The sequence below is a fragment of the Pelobates fuscus genome, chromosome 1, assembly GCF_036172605.1.
Source record: "Pelobates fuscus isolate aPelFus1 chromosome 1, aPelFus1.pri, whole genome shotgun sequence".
NCBI lineage: Eukaryota > Metazoa > Chordata > Amphibia > Anura > Pelobatidae > Pelobates > Pelobates fuscus.
The window spans coordinates 92,741,609-92,756,205 of NC_086317.1; the positions used below are offsets into that span (position 1 = coordinate 92,741,609).

A 14,597-nucleotide genomic window follows, 5' to 3' on the forward strand; every position below is an offset into this window, starting at 1 on the left:
AACCTCTGGATATGACGCTGAGCACGTGCACTCAACTTCTTTGGTCGACCATGGCGAGGCCTGTTCTAAGTGTAACCTGTCCTGTGAAACCGCTGTATGGTCTTGCCCACTGTGCTGTAGCTCAGTTTCAGGGTGTTGGCAATCTTCTTATAACCTAGGCCATCTTTATGTAGAGCAACAATTCTTTTTTTCAGATCCTCAGAGAGTTCTTTGCCATGAGGTGCCTTGTTGAACTTCCAGTGACCAGTATGAGAGAGTGTGAGAGCGATAACACCAAATTTAACCTACCTGCTCCCCATTCACACCTGAGACCTTGTAACACTAACGAGTCACATGACACCGGGTAGGGAAAATGGCTAATTGGGCCCAATTTGGATATTTCCACTTAGGTGTGTACTCACTTTTGTTGCCAACGGTTTAGACATTAATGGCTGTGTGTTGAGTTATTTTGAGGGGACAGCATATTTACACTGTTATACAGGCTGTACACTTAATACTTTACATTGTAGCAGAGTGTCATTTCTTCAGTGTTGTCACATGAAAAGATACAATAAAATATTTACAAAAATGTGAGGGTGTACTCACTTTTGTGAGATACTGTATATTCACCACACTGGCAGTCACCCACAATTAAGCAAAAGTCAGATAAGGAGCATATAAAAGATGCAATTGGTTTTGAAATATTTGTTAAAAAGCAGGCAGCAGATTTTATTTTTTTTAGAAAAAACAACAACTTTTTTAGTTAGTATTTTTCCTTACCATTGCTATAGAATGGTGAGCAGGAGACTTCAATGATATTACTAAGGGGTATTGAGTGCGAATAAGACAGTGTTAGAGGAGGCATAGGGTGTATGGGGGTGTATAAGGAAATACCAGTAAATATGGGTTAAAAATATGGGTAACAAAGTAATAGCTGCAGTATGAAATGTGGAAGACAGAAAGAAGGGAAAAAAGATATTTTGGAGGATATTAAATATAAGTACAACATTACCTTTCTACTGAATAGCCACCAGCTGATACCTTCAAAAACCAAAAAAATTAAATAAATAACAACAACATATCTACGGTACTAAAACTTAGTTATATTAATTTACTGTGATATGCATTGGTATATGAAGAATACCTGTATTTTGCCACAAAACAGGGGAACAAAAGATGAGGCTTGACCTTCTCAAAGGAGCTTTCTGTGTTGGCAACCAGACACTAATGTTTTATATGAGGAATTAATGTCTGTAGATGTGAGAATTCTCAGTGTACCATTCTCAAACCCAACATCTCAACCTTTCCTACATCTCCACCTCCTTCCTGACATCATAAAGGGACACTATAGTCACCAAAATAACTATAAAAACACTATAGTCACCCCTCTTCCCACTATTACAGTCTTAACCCAAGGGATACTATCATCCAAATTGTTTAAATCCCGCAATATTTCACTATCATCTCCACTGTCTCAATTCTCATAGTGGACAGAAAATACAAAGTGATCTGTGTAAAGGCGCTTAAATACTTAAAGATTAGCAGCTACCACAAAGTATGAGTATCTCCTTCACAACACATGCTATAGAGTAAGTGGATGTAGAAAAACTGAGTGGAAACAAGTTACCACCAGTGAGAGTAGTGGACCGCTAAAAAACTTCACTTACGTCATTAATATACAGCAATTTAGGAATGAATATACAGCAGTTTGCTAGATAAATAAGAAAACACAATATAGTGTAGTATTTTAGATAAAGCCAATGTGAGTGTTAATATAATCGATATGCACTCACATTGGTTAGAGCCAGATAAGGACAGGCTCAGATCTCATGAGCAGATGTGTTCAGGAAACGTACAAACACATTAAAACGTTTAGACGATAAAATGAATATGTCGTAAAACTTTTTGGTTAGCAATATGTCTCTTGAGGACTATGCCCTAATACAAGGTAACTTAGATAAACTGGAGAGAAGTGTGGTGGAAATTAAAAAACAAAAATACATTGACTATACGAAAAATCAGATAAGATCATATTTAAGAGGAAATAATCACAACAACACATATAACACTAATAAGGATAATATCCTTAATAAACAAGGGAGAAAATATAGCCCAACTAGAAATTACCAAAGAACATCGCCTCGCCATACTCCACAAAGGAAGTTACCTAATGTTACAAATTTACAAAGGGAATACAACACCATTACCAAACAATACCACAAATTCCCAGAAAAGTAGTAAGACCAAAGGTACAATAAATGAGAGAAAGACCTAGAACACTCCATACATGCAACCAGAACATACAGAAATTATAGACCCAGAGAGGAAAGGAGTACACATACTAATAATAACAACATCTTTTCTCACAATAAATATAATCACCTCAAAGGAAGAGGATTTTTTGAACTCACATGTTATAGGGAAACGCAAAACCACAACAACTACATTCCTATCACTAGGGAAGAGGAGAAGGAATGTAGAAGAAGAAGAGCTAGAAGAGGAGTCCATATACAGAAAAGGAAGAAACGAAAGACACTAAAAAAGAAAGAATTAGGAATATTAAAGCTTTCAAGCAAAACTTTACTATACCCCAAAATAACCTCCTACAGAAGGGCCTGGAATTCGCTCCAAACAAAAAATTGGATAAATTCAGTACCTATATAGATTTGTACAAATTTAAGAGAAAACTGTGCTTAAAGAAATTATTCTCAAGGCAGCCATTAGAAAGAACCAACACCCCAACTGTCAACTCAGAATTTGTACTTACCAACTTGAGGGTGAATTCTCAATTTTTCCCCAAATCATGCATTTCAGAAGAAATGGGCACATTTGAACAAATGGTAATGCATGACTTGGAAAAGATAAAACCCTCAAGAAGATACATACACAACCTCACTGTTACAGAAGCCTTCAGTTTATTGTGCACTTTCAAGTACCAGTTTTGGCTATGCAGTCATTTGGATGATTTCCTACGAATCCTTTGTGCTCGGAATAGGTGGCCGCCATTTCGGGACTTTGCACGTGTTCGCGGCCATCTTGCACACGACCAGCGGTGTTTGCCTGTAACCACATGGAACTAGAAACGGATACGCGAACAGGCGAACACCGCTGAGTCCTCCAGACTCCCAGGAATTCGGACAGCAACTACCGAACCTCCCACCGTTCGGTAGAAAGGTTTAAGGGACCATGGGGAGTCCGGCGACCATAAGGATTCGAATAGATGACAAGGTTTTCGGGTATTTTCATCGTGTGAACGAAGACCGACCGCAAGGCCAAAACTCATGGAACTATTTTCGGCTAGTTGGTCTGTGCGGTCGGTTAAAACTTTGGAACCTTGTACCTCCTGAACCCTTCATCCGAATTGCCTGATTTTTAAGTATGTTGGTCCCCGGAACAAGGACTCTCCAGGGGTACCAGATTTACCACTGTACCCCCTGGTTTTGGGGTACATCCAGAACTGGGGTAAAATAATGTACATTTAATCGTGATAATGTGTTATCTGAGGGGAGGAGATGTGTGGGTTGTACCTTGTACTGGATTGGTGATTTTATGCATCCCCCTGGGTGTGTTCTTTCTGCCCTAAATTCTAATAAAAAGCAGGCTGGGTATTCCAGTCCTCAGTTCTTGTTTTGACCCTCAAATCGCAGCCTCGACTCGTTTTGTGGGTAAAAGGGTATCCTAGCTGTGCTATAGCTAGTGGGATTGTTCTACATTTACAGGACTCGTATGGAATGCTATGGAACCAGTCCCTCTCCCGCTTCAACAATAGGAATCCAGACTACTAAGCGGTCCAACTCTCAGCGAGACTAAGGGTAACCGTAACACTCACTAAGAAAGAAAGCAAGGCACTGAAAGGACTAAAGAAAGATGAGACCCTTATTATCAATCCTGCTGACAAGGGTGGGGGGGGGAGGGGGGAGTATAGTTCTTCTAAACACAGATGACTACCTTAAAGACGCCCTGAGACTTTTATGTGATTATAATACATATAAGGTATTGAGCAAAGATCATGAGATGAAGATTGCTTACAAAAGGCTGATTGAGAAAGGAAAAACCTTGGGTATACTAAACAAAAAAGAATCAGAATTTTTAAACATTCCCCATACTAAGATTCTGTTTTTTTATTACCTTCCTAAAGTACATAAAGACAAAGAAACCCCCCTTGTAGAGGCTGTCAAGTCCCCAGAAACATTTTGGAAAATCCCAAGAAGTTCCCTCAGACTCAAATTGAGTTTATTCTGGAGGGGATCAAATGGATCCTATCAAACAACTATTTTTGGTTCAACAACACCTTTTATCTTCAGATGTGTGGAGCGTGTTTGTGTGTAGTGTGTGTATATAATGAATGCAGAATGTGTGTTTGTGTGAATGCACTGTGTGTGTATATACAGGGAGTGCAGAATTATTAGGCAAGTTGTATTTTTGAGGATTAATTTTATTATTGAACAACAACCATGTTCTCAATGAACCCAAAAAACTCATTAATATCAAAGCTGAATATTTTTGGAAGTAGTTTTTAGTTTGTTTTTAGTTATAGCTATTTTAGGGGGATATCTGTGTGTGCAGGTGACTATTACTGTGCATAATTATTAGGCAACTTAACAAAAAACAAATATATACCCATTTCAATTATTTATTTTTACCAGTGAAACCAATATAACATCTTAACATTCACAAATATACATTTCTGACATTCAAAAACATAACAAAAACAAATCAGTGACCAATATAGCCACCTTTCTTTGCAAGGACACTCAAAAGCCTGCCATCCATGGATTCTGTCAGTGTTTTGATCTGTTCACCATCAACATTGCGTGCAGCAGCAACCACAGCCTCCCAAACACTGTTCAGAGAGGTGTACTGTTTTCCCTCCTTGTAAATCTCACATTTGATGATGGACCACAGGTTCTCAATGGGGTTCAGATCAGGTGAACAAGGAGGCCATGTCATTAGATTTACTTCTTTTATACCCTTTCTTGCCAGCCACGCTGTGGAGTACTTGGACGCATGTGATGGAGCATTGTCCTGCATGAAAATCATGTTTTTCTTGAAGGATGCAGACTTCTTCCTGTACCACTGCTTGAAGAATGTGTCTTCCAGAAACTGGGAGTTGAGCTTGACTCCATCCTCAACCCGAAAAGGCCCCACAAGCTCATCTTTGATGATACCAGCCCAAACCAGTACTCCACCTCCACCTTGCTGGCGTCTGAGTCGGACTGGAGCTCTCTGCCCTTTACCAATCCATCCATCTGGCCCATCAAGACTCACTCTCATTTCATCAGTCCATAAAACCTTAGAAAAATCAGTCTTGAGATATTTCTTGGCCCAGTCTTGACTTTTCAGCTTGTGTGTCTTGTTCAGTGGTGGTCGTCTTTCAGCCTTTCTTACCTTGGCCATGTCTCTGAGTATTGCACACCTTGTGCTTTTGGGCACTCCAGTGATGTTGCAGCTCTGAAATATGGCCAAACTGGTGGCAAGTGGCATCTTGGCAGCTGCACGCTTGACTTTTCTCAGTTCATGGGCAGTTATTTTGCGCCTTGGTTTCTCCACACGCTTCTTGCGACCCTGTTGACTATTTTGAATGAAACGCTTGATTGTTCGATGATCACGCTTCAGAAGCTTTGCAATTTTAAGAGTGCTGCATCCCTCTGCAAGATATCTCACTATTTTTTAACTTTTCTGAGCCTGTCAAGTCCTTCTTTTGACCCATTTTGCCAAAGGAAAGGAGGTTGCCTAATAATTATGCACACCTGATATAGGGTGTTGATGTCATTAGACCACACCCCTTCTCATTACAGAGATGCACATCACCTAATATGCTTAATTGGTAGTAGGCTTTCGAGCCTATACAGCTTGGAGTAAGACAACATGCATAAAGAGGATGATGTGGTCAAAATACTCATTTGCCTAATAATTCTGCACGCAGTGTAATGAATGCAGTGTGTGTTTGTATGAATGCAGTGTGTGTATATAATGCAGAGTGTGTGTATATAATGCAGAGTGTGTGTTTGTATGAATGCAGTGTGTGTATATAATGAATGCAGTGTGTGTTTGTATGAATGCAGTGTGTGTATATAATGAATGCAGTGTGTGTTTGTATGACTGCAGTGTGTGTATATAATGAATGCAGTGTATGTATATAATGAATGCAGTGTGTGTTTGTATGAATGTAGTGTGTGTATATAATGAATGCAGTGTGTGTTTGTATGAATGTAGTGTGTGTAAATAATGAATGCAGGGTGTGTTTGTATGAATGCAGTGTGTGTATATAATGCAGAGTGTGTGTGTGTGTACAATGCAGAGTGTGTGTGTCTATTTAATGCAGTGTGTGCGTGTTTGTGTAGTGTGTGTAAACTGGGTGGGGGGAGGGCATTTTTTATTATTTTTAATATTTTAATATTATTATTTTATTTTTATATTAATATTATTTTATTTGTATTTTTTTTATTTTAATATTATCTTATTTGTATTTTAATATTATAAAATGTAATTGTTTAATGTTTTTTTTTGTCCACCTCCCTGCTTGTTCCCTGGCCAGGGAGGGGGGCGATATGATTCCCTGGTGGTTCAGTGGTGTGTACTGTGCAGGGGGGTAAGGGGGCGGCAGCAAACTGTTACATACCTTTGTAGCAGCTCTGGTCAGCACCTTTCACCTCCGTTCCCTTCCGCTCACAGTGTAAGTCTCGCGGTCTGCGTGCCGCGTGGATCAGTGCCACTGTAATCCTTGGCAACGCTCTGACGGCCACGGGTCTTGCGAGACTTACACTGTAAACAGAAGGGAACGGAGGTGAAGGGAGCTGGCCGGAGCTGCTACAAAGGTAAGTAACAGCTTTCTGCCGGCCCCCAACAGGACCGCCGGGCTTGTAATGAACCCGGCGGTCCTGGTCTGTATGATGGCAATGTAAATTGCCATAATACAGACACTGACTCGAGTATAAGCCGAGGGGGGCTTTTTCAGCACAAAAAATGTGCCGAAAAACTCGGCTTATACTTGAGTATATACAGTAGTTAGCTTTTATTTGTGATTTTAACTGTCATGAGTTATAATAAGGTATGATCTTACATTATTTAAAAAATAAATATTGGTCGATTTTTTTTTTTTAAATTCTTTATTTTTGTGTGCAAAAGGAAAAAGCAGTTACAGAGGCGTGTGCCATGTTCCAACAGCATGAGCACTCGATATAACAATAAGAAAGCATGGCTTGATAACACATTGCACATTTTTTATGTGGTAGAGAATTGCAGGAAATGACATTCTAGGATTTTAAGTAGCTTAAACATTCGGTTATTCAACGTAAATTTTACAGAGTAAACTCGTGTGGCGCGCTGATGCGACATCACTATGGATAATTATGCAAACTATGCAAACTACTGCGCGTTTTGGTTCCGTTAGGTACCGGCTTTACATGTTTTATGCTTATATTTTTTTTTTTTTGAATTCTTTATTTTTATTGTGCACAATGGTTAACAGATCAGTCTTGGCACGCCACAACAGCAGTGTCAGGGTACAATTGGATCATAAGCATGCATTGAAGTGTGGCATCTGTAAGTCAGGCACTTTTTATAAATAGTTGATCTAACATTCAACAGGTATATCATCTTGTTTAAGGTATTATCAGACTGGTACAACTGGCTAAACCCCAGCTTCCTGCTTTTAGAAACGAACTAGAACTGTAGGCTCTGACTGAGGTTGGACATCGGTGTGTCATCGTGTGTATAGGAGTAAGGGCTGAAAAACTACTTTACTGTCCATAACTGTTGTAAGCAAAATAGAATTGTGAGTTGCCCGTTTAGCCTGCGGATGTGGCATTACATTGTACTTAACATGCCGATGGTTTAAATGTTTGTCTCTGAGTTGTGTTAAACAGCGTAAGCAATTAACTGTGCTGCCGGGTTGGCATGAAACTTGCCGATACTAGGTGATGTGTTAGGTCGGGCAGTTTACTATGTGGTGCGACTGGGTGTGGTATTAAACATTTCAAACAAGAAAAATGAAACAAAACATTGCACCTATGAAGATGGCCTAATTCAATACAGTAGTCAATTGGCATCTCAGTATAAGCATTTGAATAACATATGGAGAGTCTGCACAAATGATTATGATAAACAGTCTCATAAGGAAGAATCCCTAGAAGTAGTGGTCGGAGTGAGCTAACCTGGTATTACTCGTTAAGGTGTGTATATAAGCTGAGCTGAGGCGGTTGTCAGTTATAGGAGGCTGTCGTCCCATAGTCATGTAAACATATTATTCAGCAATGTTGTTTGGTATTCTAGGCACAACCTGGGTCTACTTACAAGAATAGAATGAAAGGTTGCTGTGTATGGAAAGGGTGCATTCAGGTAACTTAACCGATCTCTTCTCGGTATGTTGGACCGTAGTATCTCTACTAGTTATGGTTGTGCCATAGTGAAGGCTGCCCTATCACTTACTGGACTCCTGTATGGTCTGTGTTGATAGGTAAAATGAGAGGTTATCCATGGGGGAAAGACGAAGACAAACATTGTTAGGTGAGGCCTAGATTAGTGTTTTAAGGTAAAACATGCCTCTATAGGTATGGCTGGGCATGCGGCCGAGCCTGTTGATGGGGTGCGTGTAGGTTGGCGCTGTCAGAATTTCGCGGGATGCCGGGTTCCCAGTTTCTTCAATGTAAGCTTGTCTTATGTGTGATGGGGGGAGGGAGTCTTGTGTGTATGGACGTCTGGTTTATGAAGCGGGCCGGTGTATTCCGTGTGGTGCCTCTAAGTAATAAAGTGTATGTATGTTTGCCCGCCGTGGGCGTGTTGTGTTCCGGACGGCTATTGGTTTTTCCCTGATGTCTTGCCCTGCTCTTGTACCTAATGTGAGCTCAGTGTGAGCTAGCAGCTATATGAGGTTATAACATAGCAATAAACAAATAACATTAAAACTTGAAAATAAAAATATAACACAGGCATCTGAACACCTTTTAGCCCGTTATCGGGCGGCACAAGTTCTTGGGTAAGTCTGTGGGTGTCGTGCTCGGAGGTGAGTGGCACTGACCGCCAATGCTCCATCTAGGCATGTCCGTAAAGTTACCGGGAATCTCTCGCCTGATGGTGTGGGGTTCTGGTACGTGGGCAGTCCTTACCCCGCCTAAGCCAAATAGCCGCCAGCGAGGCCTAGGTTGTGCCGTCGTGTAAATTTTGCGTTGACGCCGGCTTCCGGGCCGATCAGGTCTTTACTGCGGGTATAGTAGGCCGACGTGGAGTTCACCCCGATTGGCTGGGAGCAATGGTGGTTGCTTTCGTGTGTCTATGAGGCCAATGTTCGTAAGTCATCTAGTCGCTTGGGGAAGGTGTTATCTCGTTCCGAGGAGTAGAGGCTGTCAGGTTCTCTGGGGAAGTGGGAACCCCAGAGAGTGTAGATGCTGAAGGTAGGTGCGGTTTGGTTATGATATGGCATGGGTCGGAGAGGAGGCTTAGCCTAAGTTGTGACTGAGGCGTAGGTGATCGGTGTGGCGTTCCGCGGTATGAATGGAGCGCTCCTCTCCGGGTCCCAGGTGTGAGCCGGTGTGGTGGGGGCTCGGGGGTCCGCTTGTGTGATTGAGTCCTGAGGCAGGCCCAAGGTCTGTAAAAGAGCTGCTGCCTCCTGCGGGCCGTGAATTTGATGAGTTGTCGTGCCCTGCAGCACAAGGAGTGTATGGGAGGACCTCCATCGGTATTGTATATGGTGTCGCTGGAGCGTGGCGGTGAGAGGTCGGAGCGTTCTGCGCCAAGCCAGAGTTCCAGCGGACAGGTCATTATAGAAGGTTAACTGTGCGTTTTCGAGTTGCATGGGGGTTTTTCCCCGGAGTGCAGTGAGGACTGCCGCTTTGTCTGACCCATTTTTAAAGGTGAGAATAGTGTCCCTTGTGGCTTTGTCCGGGGCCCCAGCGGATTTCGGGATCCGGAAGAGATCAACGGGTGCAATAGGGTTGGTTTGGCCTGGGGGTAGTATGGTAGCCAGCAGGCGCTTGATCGTGTGTGGCAATTCTGTCTCTGGGAGCCCCTCCGGTATCCCTCTGACTTTTATGTATGTACCTTCTCCTCGTGTCTTCCTGTGCATCTAGGCGCCGTTCGAGCAGTCTGTTTTTGTGGCTTAAGTCTCTTATGTCATTTTGCATCGTGGCGATAGTTCGCTGGTATTCCTGAGTGGTGCCCTCCAGTACCGCCATACGGCTCGTCAGGCCCTGCAGCTCGCCCCTTAGTGCGGTGACATCCGCCAGGATGTTGGTCTGCAAATCCGCTAGCAGAGTTTTAAGCACCCCTGTGGTTACCAGATCAGCATCAGGATTTTGCTTGGGTTTGCCGGGTTTTGTCGTCTTCAGAAAAGTCTGAGCAGCCTCCATGGAGCGCCGCCATATTGGATTCGCTCGGGCCGCGTGCTTGCTGCCACATGTCCCCAATTGTGAGACCCGGGGCAGGTCTGTCCGACAGTTGTTTTTTGTTTCTGCGTCCCATGGGGCTTTAGAGGTTCTCGCTAGTGGTTTGCGATTAAAAGGGGGTGATATTTTCTATATTTAGGCTTGTTATCGTCGATTTTGGCCCAGAGCTCTTGTGCTGTACGTCTGTTCTCCTCGGCAGTTAGGCTCCGCCTAAATATTGGTCGATTTTAAGGAATGATGAAATTATAAGTCTAATATTACCAAATAAACCTTGTATTTTATATAGAAGTGTACCCAATTTGAAAACTAATTTAGTACATAGTCACTTTAAGACCAAAGGAACCACCCAATTCTTTGCAGACAATGTGGTGCATGCAAAAACACCAGGTATCATAAACATCTGGTTAAAAACTTTACACAAAAAGACAACATTTTTCACATTAAACAGGTTATTACATGTCATTCAACAAGAGTTGATACTTGATTAAATGTCCCTGTGGCCTGTTTTATGTAGGATGCACGACTCGTAAATTGAATGCCCAAATTCAAGAGCATTTAAGAAATATAAAAAACGGCTATGAAAAACACAATCTATCACTACACTACAAAATTAAACATAATCAAGACCCTAGAGGTACAGAGTTCATTGGGATTCAAAAAGTAGTGCTAGATTGGAGAGGCTAAGATATGATTAAAAAATGAGGCGGACTGAAATGAAATGGATTTTCAATCTGAACTCATTGGTGCCTCATGAACTTAATAATGACTTCGAACTCTGAATATGTTCCTTGACAAGCTAAACTGTAATTATCTGTTTTGGAAAATAAATGTTGGGTTTTATATTTATATATTGTTTGCACTCATTTCTTAACAAACTGTAGTTCTGATACTGATTATGTTCTTTCTGTGGGATGATGCCACTATACTCTCAGCCCCACCTTACTTTTAGATACAACTTATATTGGACTCTTAATCACCATGGACAAAACCAGTAAACCGTAACCAGGAAGTGACCAAGGACCAAGGACCAAGGACGGAGCCTTGGTGGACTCTAACTGAGACAGGACGAAGGGATGAGGTATCTTTAGAAAAGGAGACACTGAATGAGCGTTGGGAGAGATAAGAGGAAAACCATGAGAGGACAAAGTCACAGAGACTGAGTGATTAAAGAGTTTGAAGAAGGAGAGCATGATCAACCGTGCCAAAGGCAGCAGAGAGATCAAGAAGAATTAGTATGGAGTAGTGGCCTTTCGATTTAGCTGCGATTAGGTCATTAGTGACTTTGATAAGAGCAGTCTCAGTAGAGTGGAGGGGGCAGAAGCAAGATTGAAGAGGGTCAAGGAGTTGGAATTGAGGAAGTGAGACATACGGGTAAAGATAAGTCTTTCCAGAAGACTACACTATATTGTGTTTTCCAATTTATCTAGCAAACTGCTGTATATTCATTCCAAAATATCTGTATATTAATTACGTAAGTGACGTTTTTTAGCGCTCAACTACTATCACTGGTGGTAACTGGTTTCCACTCAGTTTTTCTACATTCAATTCTCAAAGTGTCTTATCTCTTTCATACGAGCATTGCACTATTTTTGCATGTCTACTTGTCCCCATTTTCTATCCCCTCCAGTGTCTCACCATGTTTCCTCTTTCCTTTCGTTGGTTCATCAGCTTCCTGATTTCTTCTTCTAATTCGCTTATTTGTTTTTCTGCTTTTTTCTGAAATTCATAATTTTTCTGCTGTTCCTACAGGGTTTGATGTAGATAAACCACACAAAGTTAGTTTAATGTTCATGATTAAGAAGTATATATTAAATTAAACATAATTTAACACTTTGCTCTGTCTATTGAGCTGGGGCATGTTAGGATCTCTAAAGTGCCATGCCTTGTGTGCCTATTTACTAACCCATCTTAGACATTCCATGTTTTTGATTGTTACAATTTGGAATTAAAATGGATATTTCTCATGATTTTTACCATATGATTTACAAAACATACCACAAAGTTTTAAAATGCAAAATATGTTTTTTTTATTGTGACATAAAAGTAAAAAAAAAATTCCAATAAAATCCATATAATTACATATTGTAACACAACATATGAAAAACACAGTAAGCACATTCATAAAGCTCTCATGTACATTCTGCTGAAATTTGATGGATGACTTATAGATGTCACTTCCAAAGAAAACTATTTAGTTGAAGTTCTAGAGAACAGAAAAAAAACAAGTTTTTTTAGGGGCAATTGTGTGGTGTTCATAGGATAGATTTATCCAACTTTCACTTAATTGTTCAGAGACCAGGAACGTTTTATTCCTTAGAAAAATGTACTTACATTTATTACCGTTAGTACAAAGCTGAGATCAAATTCTTCAGCGTGTGTTGTTTTAATGCCGTGGGGTGTGGGGTTGGCTGTTAATAAAGTAGGTGTAGAGTTTATAAATATAGGTTTATATAATACTAGGATTTTATTTAATGGGAGACTTTAGGCACCCAGGCCACTTCAGCTAATTTACTTTTTAACTTTTGGTTGCCTACCTGACGCTGGAAGTTCTCACACTGTGCATGAGGACATCAAGCGTCACCTGAAACCCCATAGGAAAACATTGATGCTTTCCTATGAGGGCAATCCTAATTCGAGTACGGCTAGCGCCGCAAATGCACACTAGGTCTCCTCAGCTGGCTGACATCTGGTAAGTGACAGAAGATGTTTTTAACCACTTCTGCACCATGAGGATGGGGGAGGGGAATGGGCTGCAATGAAGGGGGGCTCTATAGTTTCCCTTTAATGATTTGGTGTCCTAATCTGATTTATAGAACAAGTTAATCTTAGGGTGTGATAAATGGTTCGTGTTAAGAGTGATTTGGTCAGTATATGGGGATAGAGTCATAACATTTACCTTTGGGCAGAAGCCTCTGGTCATTATGTTACCTAGCAACATCCCTGGCTCCTGACACACTTTGATTCTCTACATATTTTTTCACTCCGTTTTTACAATGTAAACGATCCTCCTAAATTTTTTTGTCATTTCCAACTCTCTTTCAGTGGATACTTTAGTGTGTTATTTTGAAATGTTGCCATAATATAGACTCATTTTGTTACCATGTACTGATGGAAACATTTTAATATGTACATCAGTACTGTGATTGAATAATGAAATAAAAAAATAAATAAAATAAAACAAAACAATTCGCTATATATATCTCTATATATACATGCAATGGCAGAGCTACTGCAAGCCTGAGGGGCCCATTGGGTGTGCATCCCAGCTAGGGACACTTGATGGGTAGTTCTGATCATGGGCCCTGTCAGGCGCCATGGACCTTTAACAGCACGACCGGGCCCCTGTCAGATTGACAATGCTGGTAGGAAGTAAGGTCAGGTCACTTCCTCCCAGCTAACAGAGCACTATGTGGGGAAGCAGGGGGAAAGAAGTGACTAAAAATATGTAAATTATGACTTTGGTATGTTTGTGTATCAGTGCGTATGTGTATCTATGTCAGAATTTGTGTCAGTGTGTATGTGTGTCTGTTTCAGAATGGGTGTGTGGCAGAATATTTGTATATGTCCTTACATCCCTGCATTCAAACACCAACACTACATACAAAAACACCCCTGCATGCAATCGTCAGTGTTACACACCTGCATTCAAATATCAGCATTACACACAAATATACACTTGCATTTAAATGCTAACACTACATACAAACACACTAACCACTTTCAAACAGTAACACTACACATAAATACACCGATGCATTCAAAACCCAAAGCTACACATAAACACATCCCTGCAATCAAATTGCAACAATACACACAAATACACTGCTACATTCACACACATACTCCATGCAAAACATGCTTACATTCAAACACTACTTACAAACACAACATTGCAAGGATGGGCAAATGGTAGATACCCATGGGCGCTGGAGAGACGTGGCAGTAGAAGATCTACCTTTTTCAGGTAAAATGATTTTAGTTTGTGTCATACCTGCTTCACTTGATTTTCAAGATGAGATTTTTCTATTTCGTGTCTTCTATTTGTGTCTTCAAGAAGCATATTTAACCTGTCTTCTTCTTGCCTGAATTATAGTACAAAATGAAAAGAAACTTAAGGGAGGGAGGCGTGGGGGCGGGAATTATAAGCTTAAAGGGAACTGTTATTCGTTCTAGTATTTTAGAGAAATAATTTTAAATGGCACATCTACAAATTAAAGGACCACTATAGGCACCCAG

The 14,597-nt window shown here is 40.9% G+C and overlaps 2 protein-coding genes across 2 annotated transcripts in view; both read right to left on the reverse strand.

Moving 5' to 3' along the window:
• Window positions 1-10,325, reverse strand: part of LOC134589063 (uncharacterized) — a 32,089-nt gene extending 21,764 nt beyond the window's left edge. Inside the window, exons 1-3 of the mRNA XM_063444315.1 lie at window positions 10,018-10,325; window positions 2,362-2,470; window positions 992-1,020 (exon numbers count right to left, since the gene is read on the reverse strand). Coding sequence (XP_063300385.1) covers window positions 992-1,020; window positions 2,362-2,470; window positions 10,018-10,325 — 446 coding nt within the window. The remainder of the gene's footprint in view (window positions 1-991; window positions 1,021-2,361; window positions 2,471-10,017) is intronic.
• A 992-nt stretch (window positions 10,326-11,317) lies between these two features.
• LOC134589222 (uncharacterized) overlaps window positions 11,318-14,597 on the reverse strand; it is a 62,261-nt gene continuing 58,981 nt past the window's right edge. The window contains exons 13-15 of the mRNA XM_063444326.1: window positions 14,353-14,443; window positions 11,997-12,104; window positions 11,318-11,443 (exon numbers count right to left, since the gene is read on the reverse strand). Coding sequence (XP_063300396.1) covers window positions 11,318-11,443; window positions 11,997-12,104; window positions 14,353-14,443 — 325 coding nt within the window. The remainder of the gene's footprint in view (window positions 11,444-11,996; window positions 12,105-14,352; window positions 14,444-14,597) is intronic.